Below are 14,743 nucleotides of genomic sequence, written 5' to 3' on the forward strand. Positions count from 1 at the left end.
TTCCATGCTAGGTGTCTCAAGTGTATCCACCCTGCAAAATGAAATTCTTTTTGTTTGCTTATGTTTGTAGCTGTTATTGTTGTTTGAGACAGGTTGTACAATGGCAGCCTAGGTTGGCCTTGAACTCACCATATAGCCTGGGCTGCCCCTGCACAAGTGATGGGGCTGAGATTATAGGCATGAGCCATGACACTCTACAACTGTTAATTTGTGTGTGTGCTTTGTGTGTGTGTGCGTGCATGCGCGTGTGTGCGTGCTCAGGTACCAGGGCTTGAACTGAGGGCCTTGTACTCTTGCTTGGCTTTTTCACCCAAGGTGGGCGTTTTACCACTTGAGCCATGCCTCTCCCCCTAGCTTATTTTTTTTTGTTTTCCTGGTTAAGTGGAGGTAAGAGGCTTAACGGATTTTCCTGCCTGGACTGGCTCTGAACCATGATCCTCAGGTCTCGGCCTCCTGAGCAGCTGGGGTTCACCAGCGGCCCTGGCAACCTTAGATTATACGACCCCATTCAGGGTTAGTTAAGCGTTAGCATGACCATTTTGGAGATCAGGAGACAGTGTCATGGTGCTCACTCAGCTGTGTCCGCACAGGGCCTGTGCATGAGACTTCACACGCCTCCTACTCACGACAAAGCTTCCCCCCCTTGTGCCCTCTGGCCCTATGTAGGGGGGACAAAGCTGACCGATTCTGCCACCCACCCTGCCAGGACTCCCCCCACACACAGAGGCCACTCCATAAGTAAACGATCTGTAACTAAACAAAGCCTGGCCTCCCCAATTACCAAGCAAAGAATATTTAACAAATATTCAGCGGCGGAGAAAAACATTTGCAAGTTTTATTTAGAGAGAAAAGAGGCCTAAAAGCACGTCTTCCTAAAATAAATAGAAAACCATAGAACAAGGACCAAAAAAAAAAAGTCTAACCAGATTTCAAATGCAGAAACTCTAACTAGGAGCTGCTACATAATAATGGAAACACAGGCTTCAGGTACAGTGTGATCCAGCATCAAGCCCTCTGAAAGACAACTGGTCTCAAGGGGAAATCTCCCTGAGGCATAAGCCAAGGCCAGGGCCGTCACTGAACTCCTGTAATCCCTCCCAGAGTTCAACACCATAAGATAAAGAAAAGTACAGTCCAAGGGAGCAATGGCCAAAGAAAAGAAGTAAGACATTTCCTTCCCATGAAATAAAACGTTCAAAGTTGGGACAAAGGAGCGCTGGCCAACAGTGGCTCACACCTGTCATCCTAGCGAGCCAGAGTCTGAGATCCAGACAATCATGATTCAAAACCAACTCCAACAGACCAAGAGACTCTTCTCTTCTCAATGAAATACCCCCCCAAAAGCCAGAAGTGGAGGCGTGGCTCAAATGGTAGAGCACCAGCCTTGAGTGCAAAAACTAAGGTGTGATAGAGCCCGACCGGCCCTGAGTTCAAGTCCCAACAAAGATCAGTAAAACAAACCAAACCAACAATAACACAGAAGAGAGTGTGGTTCCCCTCCCTTCCAGAAGAGCAATTAAGAGATCGGAATCTGAGTGTGAAAATGAAGAAGAACCTGACCTTGACGTGGGCCGTGTAGTCCCGGCAGTCCTCCTCCCCATGGGTCAGATGCAATGTCTCTGCCACCTGGCCAGCAGACTCTCCGGACACAACCAGGTAGACTCTGGGTGGCTGGCCTTTTTCCTTTTGGACCACGTCGGCGGTCAGGACGTAATTGAGTTCTGCCAAATGAACCACAGGCGAGAAGATCAGCAAAGGTAAGACTCCAGACGGCGAAGCCCCGTGTCCACAGAGAAGTCTGGCACCACTGGCTCACGCCTGTCATCCCAGCTACCCAGGAGGCCTAGATCTGATGATCGCAGTTCCAAGCCAGCCTGGGCAAGAAAGCCCGTGAGACTCTCATCTCCAGTGGACCAACCAAAAGAGCCAGAAGGGGCACCCATGGCTCAAGTGGTAGAATGCCAGCCTTGAGCACAAAAGCTCAGGGACTGCGCCCAGGCTGTGCGTTCAAGCTCCATTATTAGAATAATGACAATGATGATGATGATAACAATGGCACTGATCTTTGTACCATCAAAGGGCCAGCTCACCAGGGAAAGCCAGGGAGGGAAGGTGGCCTGAGCAGGCCTCTGGGAGTGAACCCAGGGCCTATTTTTGCTGCTTCTAATGGCTTCCCTGGGGTGCTTCCATGCAGCGCTAGCAGATTCCTGGCCAGGGAGTCTGCCTCGGCTTGTTTCAGAAATAGGTGATTTCCAAGGCAAGGCTGGACTAGTGGGAGGGACCCGGGATGGACACGATCATCCCAGGAGAAAGCATACCACTCAAAAGAAAAGGATGAGTTAGGTGCTGGTGGCTCACGCCTGTCATCCCAACTACTCAGGAAGCTGAGATCTGGGGATCAGGGTTCAAAGCCAGCCCAGGCAGGAAAGTCTGAGACTCTGACCTCCAGTGAACCACCAGAAAACCAGAAGTGAAGCTGTAGTTCAAGTGGTAGAGCACTCGCCTTGAGCTGAAGAGCTCAGAGACAGCACCCAGACCCTTGACTTCAAGCCCAGGACTGGCACAAAACAAACAAAAACCCTAGAAAGACATGGGGCCTGGGTCCTCCAGAGAAAGGACTTGCTTCATGTACTGCTGAGCAGAGTTCAGAATGCAGAGTTCAGAATACCACACACACACACATACGAGTCCTGGGGCTTGAACTCAAAAGCATGGGCACTGTCTCTGAGCTTTTTTGCTCAAGGCTGGTGCTCTACCACTTAAGTTACAGCTCCAGTTCTGGCTTTTTGCTGGTTCATTGGAGATAAGACTCTCACGGACTTCCCTGCCCAGGCTGGTTTCAAACCAGTGATCCTCAGATCTCAGCCTCCTGATTAGCTAGGGTGACAGGCCTGAGCCACAGTGACTGGTTAGAATTTTTTTTTAACATCACCTGACTACAAATTCTCTCTCCCCTTCCTCTCCCCCCCCCATTTGCATGCTGTTTTCCTGCCTCTTTTTGTCTCTCTCTCTCTCTCACGCTCTGTCTCTTTTCCTGTCTTCCTGTCTCTGTCTGTCTGTCTCTTTGTCTCTCTCTCTCTGCAGAATCAAGCACACCCAGACTCCCAGGACGAAACCCTGCCTAATTTGTTGTCTACGAGTCCCAGAGTCCGAAAGCATCAGCCCACAAAGGGGAAGTGCCTGGGAATGACGTAGTCTTCAAGGCTCCTTCCAGTGACGCTTCTGGCTGGAGACGCCCTGCTCAGAAGCAGGGTGAGAGAGCTGGAAGAACTTCAGCCAGACACCAACGAGGGGTGCTTGTGGCAGAGTCCCACTTCTCTTGACCCCTACTTAGCAATCCTCCCAGGGAAAAGGAAATATGCCCCCCCCACCCTGCGCCCCGAGATTGGAATATGAAGAACACAGCAGAGAAGTGAGCTTCCTGACAATGTGCTAGCTCAGTACAGAGCAAGGCTGGGTGGAAATGAGTACAGGAAGATGGGGTGACAGCGAACCCCCATGCACTTCCTCCTGGCCTCCATTGACTCTGGTGTGTGTGCGCATGCACGTGTCTGGGCATGCACTCATGTGTGCTGGTCCTGGGACTTGAACTCAGGACCTGGGCTCTTGTCCCTTAGATTTTTTTCATTCAAGGCTGGCCCTCTACCACTTGAGGTACACCTCCATGCCAGCTTTTTGCTAGTTCACTGGGCATACGGGTCTCACAAACTTTCCTATCCAAGCTCGCTCTTCGGATCTCAGCATTCTGTGCGGCTGGGATTCCAGGAGTGAGCCACAGGAGCCCTTCTCCATGGGTGAGCTCCTGCCAGCCGTGAGCCCCATGTGGGAGAGCATGCGATCAGCCTGCCTGGTTCAGGGCTGCCGCTCAGGCTGGCCTCATGGCCCCCCCTGGGGTGCTGGTGGGGGGTCCCCTAATCCAACCCAGCCCAGCCAGGCCCAAGCTGGGATTCAGCCAGCCCCAACCACATGTTTCCCGCCTTCAGACCTCTCCTCTGGCAGCTGTTCTGCGCCCTGTCAAGTGATGTCATGTTGATGGAAAGGCTGACACGGACTCCCCCCCCCGCCCCCCACCTCCCCATGACACGGTAATGCATTTCAGCCGGTCTTCACGAGGCTCCCCGGCCCCCCAGGCTCAGCCAGGAGAAGCAGCTGCCCCCCGTCAGCATAGCTCCGGCCCTTCCCGGCTTGCTGTGTCAGAGCCAGGCCTCGGCTGTGACATTCTCCTAGTAAATCTCCTTCAGTGGTGGAGGGCGGGGTGGGAGAGGAGCAACCCCACTCTCTGGTTTTCCTGAACGTTCTGTCTTCTCAAGGAATGAAGGCAGAGATGAAGATTTCCGCAAGGCCCTCCTCCCAACACAGACGTTTTCCCCCCTCCGTCCCCAGGCCTTCTTTGCTTTTTTTCCTTTTTAATTACTACTATCTGGAAGTAATCGGACAAAGCGATTTCAAATGTAACATAGCAACGTAACATAGTAGGGCTGTACAGACCGATTTCCCCTGGAATGCGTCTGCCGTGGAACCGGAAGCAGGTGGTGACAGTCAGGCAGGTGACAGGCTGCTGGCCGTCGTGGCACCGCGGGGCTGTGATGTTGATGGACTCGGGGAGGAAGATGGAGGCGTCCACCGTAATGACAGGCCTGGCTCTGCCGGACAAAAGTCAAGCGGGTTACTCACCCCTCAGCATCAGACCAGAGGAGGCCAGTCACCCCAGCTACTCAGCAGGAGACAGAGGGGTTGTATTTGAAAGTTGGCCAGGAGAGAAAAATCCCTGAAGCTTATCTCCAAGTGGTTGAAGTGGGAGGACACCAGCCTTCAGCAAAAAAAAACGAAGGAATGGTGCTGGGGTCCCTGAGTTCAAGTCCCAGTACTAACACCAAAAGAAAGGAAGGAAGGAAGGGAGGGAGGGAGAGAGGGAAGGAGGAAGGAATGAAGGAAATGAATGAACTACACAAACATAGATAAGGAACATTAAAAATATTAGTCTTCAATTCAAATATGAATGATGCAGCTATGAAGGGCCAGAGTGTTCTGTTAAGTACAAATCTGCTCAATAATACTGGCAATGATACCTTAAAACAATAAAAAGAAATGTGAGCCAGATGCTGCTGGCTCACGCCTATCATCCTAGTTCCTCAGGAGGCTGAGATCTGGAGGATCACAATTCAAAGCCAGCCCAGGCAGGAAAGTCCCTGAGACTCTCATCTCCAATGAGCCACCAGAAAACCTGAAGTGGTGCTGTGGCTCAAATGGTAGAGCGCTTGCCTTTTGCAAAAGAGCTCAGTGACAGAGCCCAAGCCCTGAGTTCAAGTCCCATGACGGACAAAAGAAAAACAAATTGGAACATCACTAATCATTAGCTTACTACCAGTTAGCATCCCATTAATAAAAACAAGTTCATGATTAATGTAAAACACATCTGGTTGAAGCCACAGAAATGAACGACCCACTGCTGGTGGTATTTAAAAGTTCATTAAGTACAGGGAGAGACGGGGGGCGGGGTGGAGGGGAGCGTGGAGAAAGGGCGATGTGGTCAAGCTGCACATGCCCACTCACCGGCCGTGGAACTGAACGGGGTGGGGCACAGCTACTTCAGGACAATTATTTGGAGGAGATGGAGTGTACTTTTGAGAAGTTCCTCCCATGGAAGTCATGATTCAAGAATTACTTGTGTGTGCACGTGTGCCAGGCATAGAGCGTTAGCTCTGGTGCTTTTGCTCACAGCTGGTGCTCTGCGTGAGCCACACCTCCACTTGACTGGCACACTGGAGATTCCCCTGAAGGGCACAGCAATGGAGGGGTTAAGGCGTGAGCACACAGAGCCGTGGTCCTCACTGGACACTGTGTGGACAATGAACTCTATACCTTGTGGGTGGGGACAGGAGAGAAAATTAAAAAATAAAAAAAAATATTTTTACAAAAGAGCGAGAGATTTCCCCATTGTGCCACTGTGAGCACAAACTGCTGTGATCCTGTCCTGGCTAGCCAAGGCGCCTCCTTTGTTTTTCCACCTCGATCACTCACTAAAGCGTGTGCTCAAAGAACCTGATTGATGAGGTCTGGTAACAGCAGGGCACTTTTAAGAGCAGGAGAAATGGCCCGTGCATAGCTCCGGCTCGGAACCACGGGGAAACCCCTTCCTTCCCCAGACCACGACATGGGGCACCCCTAGATTTCAAAGGTTGGATGCTGCTGGGGTCAAGGGGCAAAAAGCTGAGAGGAATTTGGTACACATCTGCTCACGTCCTCTTCCTCCCCCCCCCTTGCCTCTTGTGGGGGGGAGAGGAAGGGGGGAGGGTCTTGTAAAGAAATCCTTTTAAGTCTAGGAGTCCTGGCCTTCCTGCCTCCGGGTGACATAACAAGATTAAGGGACATTAGCGGCTTAGGGATAATGACCTCATACGCATACAATGCTCCCTACACAATGCTCTGAGTGTGCCCAAGGTGGCAGGGCCAGAACTAACATCCACCCAACTTCAAGAAGAGAAGGCAGGAAAGAAAATGGGGTGTGTTTTTGCTCAAGGCTGGAGCTCTATCACTTGAGTCACAGTGTCATTGCTAGCTTTCTGGTGGTTCATTACAGGTAAGAGGCTCACAGAGTTTTCTGCCCAGGCTGGCCTTAAACTATGATCCTCATCTCAGCCTCGTGAGTAGCTAGGATGACAGTGATGAGCCACCTCCCCCTGCCTGCACTGCTGGCTCCCTCTTGTCCCTGACCCCTACTCCCTTCTGAGGGCACCCCCTTCCCCTTACTCTCAGCCACAGCTCCAGTGGGGTCTCCTGGGGCCCCAAATCCGTCTCAGGAGCTGGTTCAGTACAGGCTCCCTCCCTCAGCCTGGAGCTGGGGCCTGATCTTGCCTCTCACCTACTTCACCCTTCCCACCCCTGGAAACAGCGGACTCCCTCTCTCTGTCTCTCTTTGTCCGCCTGTCTTTTTCACCTGGTCTCTGTCCCTCTGTTTCGTTTTTTGGAGACAAATTTGACCAGATTTACATAAGACATTGTAGAATTTATTAGGCTCTCACACCGGGCAATGTCGCTAAACATTTCAGATGTATGAACCCCAGAACTATCGTTACTCAGCGTCACTGAGAACTCTGGGACAGAAGAAGGGTCAGAGGCCTTGCCAAGGAAGAACCAAGGCAGGATTTGAACCCAGGCCACATGATCTCGAAGTCATACTGAACCTCAGAGCTATGTCTTAAAAATGCAGTGTTCAGAGTTAACTTGGGGCCGGTTGCTTCTTTTGAAATTAGTAAGTTCTAGCCCGGCACCGGTAGCTCATGTCTGTCATCCTAGTTACTCAGGAGGCTGAGATCTGAGAATCGCAGTTCAAAGCCAGCCCAGGCAGGAAAGGCCATGAGATTCTTTTTTTTTTTTAAGATTCTTTTTCTTTTATTAATCTTATGTGGTACCAAGGAATCGAACCTAGGGCCTCATGCATGCTAGGCAAGCACTTTACCACTGAGCCACATTCCCTGCCCCGGCCATGAGACTCTTATCTCCAATAAAACCACCAGAAAGGGCTGGGAAGGTGGCTCAGTGGTAGAGCGCTTGCCTTGCATGCCTGAGGCCCTGGGTTCGATTCCTCAGCACCACATAAACAAAAAGAAAAAAGCCGGAAGTGACGCTGTGGCTCAAGTGGTAAAGCGCTAGCCTTGAGCTGAAGAGCTGAGGGACAGCGCCCAGGCCCAGAGTTCAAGCCCCATGATTGACAAAAAAAAAAGAAATTAGTAAGTTCTCATTCAAGAAGAGACTTGTGCCCCTTGGGGAGAGACTCTGAGGCGGAGAGGGTTAGCAGGAAAGGAGAAGAATCTGGGGCTTGGATCCGACATGGCCTCTGGGATCTTGTCCAGCTGTGAGATTCCTACTGGTCTATTTTAGAACATTCTGCCACACAAGGTTCTGCACAAAGTGAAGTGTTGGCTCTTGCTCTGAAATGCATGGCTGACTCTCTGACTCACCCAGACAGAAATACAGCCCGGGGGGGGGGGGCGGGGAGGACAGTCCGCAGGTGGCTGTGGTAAATCCCTGGATCCTGGTCTGCAGGGGTGAAAGCTGGTGGTGTTGGCCAAGGCTTCCTGGATCTCTGAGCATCATGATGATACTTATATAGCACACAAGTACAAGAATCTCAGCAGGGCACCAGTGGCTCATGCATGTCATCCTAGCTACTCAGGAGGCTGAGATACAGAGGACTGCAGTTCAAAGCCAGCTTGTGCAGGAAAGTCGAGATTGTCATCGCCAATGAACCACCAGAAAACTGGAAGTGGCACCATATATATGGCTCAAAGTGGTAGAACTCCAGCCCTGAGCACAAAGAGCTCAGGGACAGCGCTCAGGCCCTGTATTCAAGCCCCAGGACTGAAAAAAACAGAACAAAACCAAAAGCCAATAGCCCTTATAGCTCTTGGGTTTATGGGCTGAATCTATCCAAAGCTACCCAGGAACTCCAGAGAGCCATTATCTCCTATCTACAACTCAAAGTCCACTGGTTATGACTTTGGAATAGAGAAGAAGAATGAGAAAATGAAGCACGCACTCCTCTGTCCCGTGAAGATAAGACACCGGGAAAGCACTCACTGGTGGTGCTTCACTCCCCTATCCATTACCCCATGGACAAGGAAACCAAGCACAGAGACGGCACTCACCTCAAGAGAACCACACTGTCGGACATGAAGGCTCCCACAGTGACATCTGAAATCAAGGAGAAGTCGTGACAATCAGAATCTAGTGGGAGCCGCCCCCCACCCCCACCCCGTTATGGCCACAAAGGCCTGGCCCTGACGGCCAAGACTGGCCACGTCATGACTTTGCAGAACCAGAGCCACGTTGCTCAAAATGGCAGCCAAGTCACGTGGCCACTCAGGCTTTGAAAAGTGGCTTCCGGGAACTGACGAAACATGTTTCAAAGACCCAATTTCAAAATTAGTTCATTCACACCAACATTTTATAATTCGTCAATGAATCTTATAGGGCTTGTACGTTAGAATAATAAAACATTGGCTATATTAGGCTACACCCTAGGTAAATTGGCCTCAGCCAATCTGCATTTCTATGGAGTCTCTACTATACACAATCTACACGTTTATACACACATATCACAACTCACATTTATAGGTAAATATAATTTGTATATATGTAAATTCACAATTTACATGTGAGTTACATAGGTACCTCATTATTATTATTGTTAATTATTGCTAGTATTTCCCCTCTGATAATTCTTTGGATATGAGTGAATTAAAGACAATACCTAGTACAAGTAGAAAAAAGGGGGGAAGAAAGAAAAAGAAAGAAGGAAGGAGAAAGAAAGAAAAAAGGAAGGAAGGAAGGAGGAAGGAAGGCAGGAAAGCAGGAAGGAGAAATAAAGTACAAAGCTTCAGAATAAGGTTAAAATGAGGTTTCACTATCAATCATTTGCAATGTGAGTAAGATTTTTTAAAAATTCTTCAGTAGTAGTTCTGTTATAGAAATCTCCCCAAATCCACCCTTGTGGTATTTAACCCCATCAAAGGAGATCATGTAAGCACTCAAAAATAAAAGTTGGGGCTCTGATGGCTCACACCTGTCATCCCAGTCTCAGGAGGCCGAGATTTGAAGGATCAAGGCTCGAAGCCAGCCAGGACAGGAAAGTCCATGAAACTCATCTCGCCAGTGAACCACCAAAAACTGGACATCTCACCATCATGGCTCAAAGTGGTAGAACACCAGCTTTGAGCACAAAGAGGCTCAAGGACAGTGCCCAGGCCCTGAGTTCAAGACCCAGGACCAAAAATAAATAGATAAAGTAAAAACTTTAAGAACAATCTGCTTGTCAAATTGACCACCAGGTAGGCAAAGCTCCCTCTATACCCCAGTTCTACTGTGTGCCTAATCTAAAAATGCATGTGAGAATTGCGGGGCAGACTGCAAATAGTTCCATTCAGAAACCTCTCTTGATGCACTTCACGCTTTTATCAAGAAGGAAAGAAAATCTGCTTACCAGGATATCCATTTCCGTCCATATCAATGCCCCCTGATATGGACTGCCCAAACATCCGCAGAATGGGGTCTATCTTCCGCCCAGACAGTTTCTGAAACACACAGGAGGGAAATCGGATCACCAGGAAGGGGTCAGAGGCTCAGGTAAGACTCTGTGCTGGAGCCCCACGGGAGGGGCTCACGACTTCCATCCCCGCTACTCGGTAGACGGGTATCTGAGGATTGCCGTTCAAGGAAGCCCAGGCAGTAAAGTCCATGAAACTCTGACCTCCAGTGAACTAGCCAGAGGGTGTGTGCACCTCAAATGGTCGAGCAGAGAAGTGAAGGGCAAGCACCCAGGCCCTGAGCTCAAGTCTCAGCAATGGCACTCACACATGGAAAGTTTTATGTTTTTTTAAAATTTCACCCAGATATTTATTTCTTTTCATGAATTGTATTTTGGAAGCACATTTTTTACTGTGTAAGAAATAGTACAGGGGCTGGGAAGGTGGCTCAGTGGTAGAGTGCTTGCCTTGTATGCCTGAGGCCCTGGGTTCGATTCCTCAACACCACATAAGCAAAAAGAAAAAAGCCGAAGTGGTGCTGTGGCTCAAGTGGTAGAGCGCTAGCCTTGAGCTGAAGAGCTGATGGACAGCTCAGAGTTCAGGCCCAGAGTTCAGGCCCCATGACCGGACCCCCCCCCAAAAAATGAAAAGAAATAGTACAGATGAAGGTGTTTCATCACCGTATTTTCTTGCTGGGCACTCGTGGCTCACACCTGTATCCCAGCTACTCAGGAGGCTGAGATCTGAGGACCATGGTTCAAAGCCAGCCCAGGCAGGAAAGTCTGTGAGACTCTCATCTCCAATGAAGCACCAGAAAACCAGATGTGGAGCTGTGGTTCAAGAGATAGAGTGCCAGCCCTGAGCAAAAGATCAGGGACAGCACCCAGGCTCTGAGTTCAAGACCTACAACCAACCAAAAAAGAAAAAAAAATAGAACTTTGACAGCCAAGAATGCTAACATAGCAGTCAGTTGTGGGTTTGTCTGGCTCTCTCTCTTTTTCTCTCCCTCTCTACCTTCCCTCTGTCTGTCCCTCTCTCCCTTCTTTGCCAGTCCTGGGTCTTGATCTTAATATGAGTGCCATCCCTGAGCCTTCTTCCTTTTCTTTTCTTTTCTTTTTTTTGCTCAACACTGGTGTTCCACCACCTGGGCCACGGTGCCACTTCCAGCTTTTTGTGGTTCACTGGAGATAAAAAGAGTTTCACGGATGTTCCTGCCCAGGCTGGCTTTGAACCAGGATCCTCAGATCTCAGCCTCCTGAGTAGCTGGGGGGACCGACACCCGGCTCAGGGGCTTGTGGGTTTAAGACAGGCCTGTAGCTTGGATTGAGGGAGAGGGGACGGGAGTCCATTGGGGGAGGGGTGCAGATTTCAGTTGTCCAGGGCCGTCTGCAGGCCGTTATACTAGAACACCAGGAAGATAAGCCGTGCTGTGCTAATAACCCTAAATGAAAACCAGAAATTGTGGCGCTCGACTGTGGTTTATGTGCCTTCTAGAAAGATCACAGGCACTGCCAGTGCTCAGCCAGGGGGTTCCCAGGTCAAAAGGCGTGGGAGGCTCCGAATGTCAACATCTCTCAGGGTAAGCTGGAGAGAGGGAAGCGAGGAAAGAGGACAGAGGGAACTGAGATTCAACATCACAATCGCTAAGGCGGGAAGAATGGGAAAGGGGGGGGCAGGCAAAGGAAATCGAGTGTCTCTGGATTTCTTCCTGCACACTGTGTCCACCCTGCCCACAACCTGGAGGGGAAAACTGTCACTAAAGGATGTTCACCAATCTTAAAATCATAGGCATGGTAGCCCTTGGAAATGAGTGCTATTGCCGCCTCTTTCTCCTCGTCCCTGTCCTCTCCTTCCTTCTCTCCTTTTTCCTTTTCTCTCTCTCTCTCTCTTTTTGTGCCAGTTCAGGGCTTGAACTCAGGGCCTGGGCGCTGTCCCTCAGCTCTTCAGCTCAACCACTCGAGCCAGAGTGCCACTTCTGGTTTTCTGGTGGTTCATTGGAGATCAGAGTCTTATGGGCTGCCTGGGCTGGCTTTGAACCTCCATCTTCTAGCTCTCAGCCTCCTGAGTGGCTGGGATGACAGGCATGAGCCACCAGTGTCCACCTGCTATTTTTCTCTTTTCTCTCTCCTCTCCTCTCTTTCTTCTGCCTCCTCTCTAGTCTCCTCTCTTCCTCCCTCCCTCTCTCCTCTCTTCATCTTTCTCTTTTTCCTCTCATGTTCTTTCCTCTTCCTCCTTTCCTGTCTCTCCCCTGTCCTTTATTCCCCTCATGCTTTTCTCTGCTCCTCTTTCCTTTTCTCTCTTTTCTCTGTCTTCTCTCCTAGTCTGTCTCTCCCTCCCTCCCCACTCTTTTCAAAGCTCCTCAAATCCTTTCCCCTGAGCAGGAGGGGAAGAGCCGGGATGGGTGCCTGCTGGCTGGGGCTTCTGGCAGCTCTCAGTGCAGATTTGACCCAGCAACCATACAGAACCCCAGGGAGCGGGAAGCAGGAGGCTGAGGTCCAGGAGGAAGGGTGGGACGTGCCCTGCCCTCTGCCCAGTAGTTTCCTGAGAGGTGTCAGCCTCTCCCTTGGGCCGGGCTCTGGGACAGGGCTGCAGCCATCATACCCCACTGGGAACGTCCACCTCGACTGTTCACATTAAGTGTAGGCACTGCTGCCGATCTTACTTGTAGCTAATGAAAAGAACATGGAGAGCCGGGGGAGAGCTGGGGCTGGGGCTCACACCCATCACCCTTACTAGCAGGAGGCTGAGATCTGAGGTCTGCCGTTCAGAGCCAGCCCGCACAGGAAAGTCTGTGAGACTCTCATCTCCAATGAACCACCAGAAAACTGGAAGTGGAGCTGTGGCTTGGCTTCCCTCAGCTATTTACTCAAGGCTGGCGCACTACTTCTTGAGCCAAACCTCTCCTTCCAGCTTTGGGTTGATCAGCTGGTCCTAGGTCTCTCCCAGATCTACCTGCCCGGCTAGCTTTGAACTGTGATCCTCTGATCAGTCTTTTCCCCGGTATCTGGGATGAGCACGTGGTGAGCACGTCTCCTCCAAGGGAGTCAACTGAGCTGAGCAATTGGCCAGCGGAACACCAGGCCCTCTGCCCCTTGCACACACAGATCTCACTCGCACTTACACGCTGCCTCTTATAACACAAGCGGACACAGGCAAGCATGAAGAGGAGGCGCGTGACTCTCTAAGGGTTCCGTAATAAAATGTGCTGATTGGATACTTCTGGTCTTTTCTGTCCCTGACATTTTGGGAAACACACATGCGCACACACACACATGCACACGCACAGTTAGCACCATGCCATATCCGTTTGTAAAATATCCTGACCATGCTTCCGTTGAGAGCCTGACTTCCTTTTTCCCAGGAGCCGTGCTGATCATCAGCAAGATGGATCATACAAGAGACTGACTGGGCCAAAGCCATAGCGGACCACGCCCATGTTCTCAGGCTGGGGCACAAAAGCCAGAGCGTATATCAGTCCTGAGCCTGCCACCTTGGCCAACTCTGATACCTGCCACCATCTCTCCAGATCTACATTCCCTTAGCTCAGCACAGAGATAGTCCACAGACAGCAATACAGAGAAAAGCCTGCTTCCTCCTTCTCTCCGGTACGAGTTCTTTGACCTATGATCTTCACACTTAGTAGGCAAATGTTTGTTCACTTAAGGCACACCTCTTTGGCCTTTCATTGTTTGTTATTTCCGATAGGGTCTCATGTTTTGCTGAGATCAGCCACAGACCGCAATACTCTATCCTCGGATCTCCTGCAGAGACTGGGTTACAGGTGTGAAACCACATTCAGCTTTTCATGACTGAGATGAGGTTTCAATTTTATTTTATTTTTACCTGTCCTGGGGCTTGAATTCAGGGTTTGGGCATTATCCCTGAGCTTCTTTTTTGCTCAAGACTGGCGTGCTACCACTTCCGGCTTTTTCTGTGTGGGGGGTGCTGAGGAATGGAACCCAGGGCTTCCTGCATGCTAGGCGAGCGCTCTACCACTGAGCCACCTTCCCAGTCCAAGCTTTCTCTTCTTAATAAATAGCTCCTTAAATAAATCGTTCTAATTTTGGATAAGATGTTGAGTATTTTTTTTGTCAGTTCAGAGTGAATTCCTGAATATGATAAAAAAAAAAAACGTTGTGTAAACACTTTTCTGTATTGCATAAACAGCATCGTTTTTTCTCTTCGTTTTCTTGCCCCAAGACTGACACTTGAACTCAGTACCTGCAGCCCTTTTGGCTCACTGACTGGTACTCCACCAACTAAGCCATGCTTCCAATCCTTATTTTGTCTCTTACTAGGAGGGAATTTTGAAAGCAAGATAATTTTGTTTTCATTTGTAACCTAGGCATAGCATTTATCTCTGTGCGTGCATGCGTGCGCGCGCGCGTGAGTATGTGTGTGTGTGTGTGTATGTGTGTGTATATGTGCCCGTATTGGGGCTTTAACTCAGGGCCTGGATGCTGTCCCTTAGTTTTTCACTCAAGGCTGGCCCTTTACCACTTGAGCCACAGCTCCACTTTGGTTTTCTGGTGGTTTATTGGAGATAAGAGTCTCTCAGACTTTCCTGTCCTGGCTGGCTTTGATCTCAGCCTCCTGAGTGGCTGGGATGACGGGTGTGAGCCCTGGTGCCAGGCTGCACCTGTGTGTGGAATGAGGAATGAATGGATGAATGGTGGTCATGGCGCTCGCTCAGCACTCACCATGGAGTACTGGGGGAC

The 14,743-nt window shown here is 50.2% G+C and overlaps 1 protein-coding gene across 1 annotated transcript in view; it reads right to left on the reverse strand.

The window, feature by feature from the left end:
- The window catches only part of Itga9 (integrin, alpha 9), a 77,073-nt gene that overhangs the window by 48,949 nt on the left and 13,381 nt on the right, over positions 1-14,743 (reverse strand). Inside the window, exons 7-11 of the mRNA XM_013030332.1 lie at positions 14,726-14,743; positions 9,983-10,073; positions 8,649-8,694; positions 4,489-4,643; positions 1,561-1,721 (exon numbers count right to left, since the gene is read on the reverse strand). The exon at positions 14,726-14,743 is cut by the window's right edge and continues 77 nt beyond it. Coding sequence (XP_012885786.1) covers positions 1,561-1,721; positions 4,489-4,643; positions 8,649-8,694; positions 9,983-10,073; positions 14,726-14,743 — 471 coding nt within the window. The remainder of the gene's footprint in view (positions 1-1,560; positions 1,722-4,488; positions 4,644-8,648; positions 8,695-9,982; positions 10,074-14,725) is intronic.

Source organism: Dipodomys ordii, unplaced genomic scaffold (assembly GCF_000151885.1).
Source record: "Dipodomys ordii isolate 6190 unplaced genomic scaffold, Dord_2.0 Scaffold128, whole genome shotgun sequence".
Classification (NCBI taxonomy): Eukaryota; Metazoa; Chordata; class Mammalia; order Rodentia; family Heteromyidae; genus Dipodomys; species Dipodomys ordii.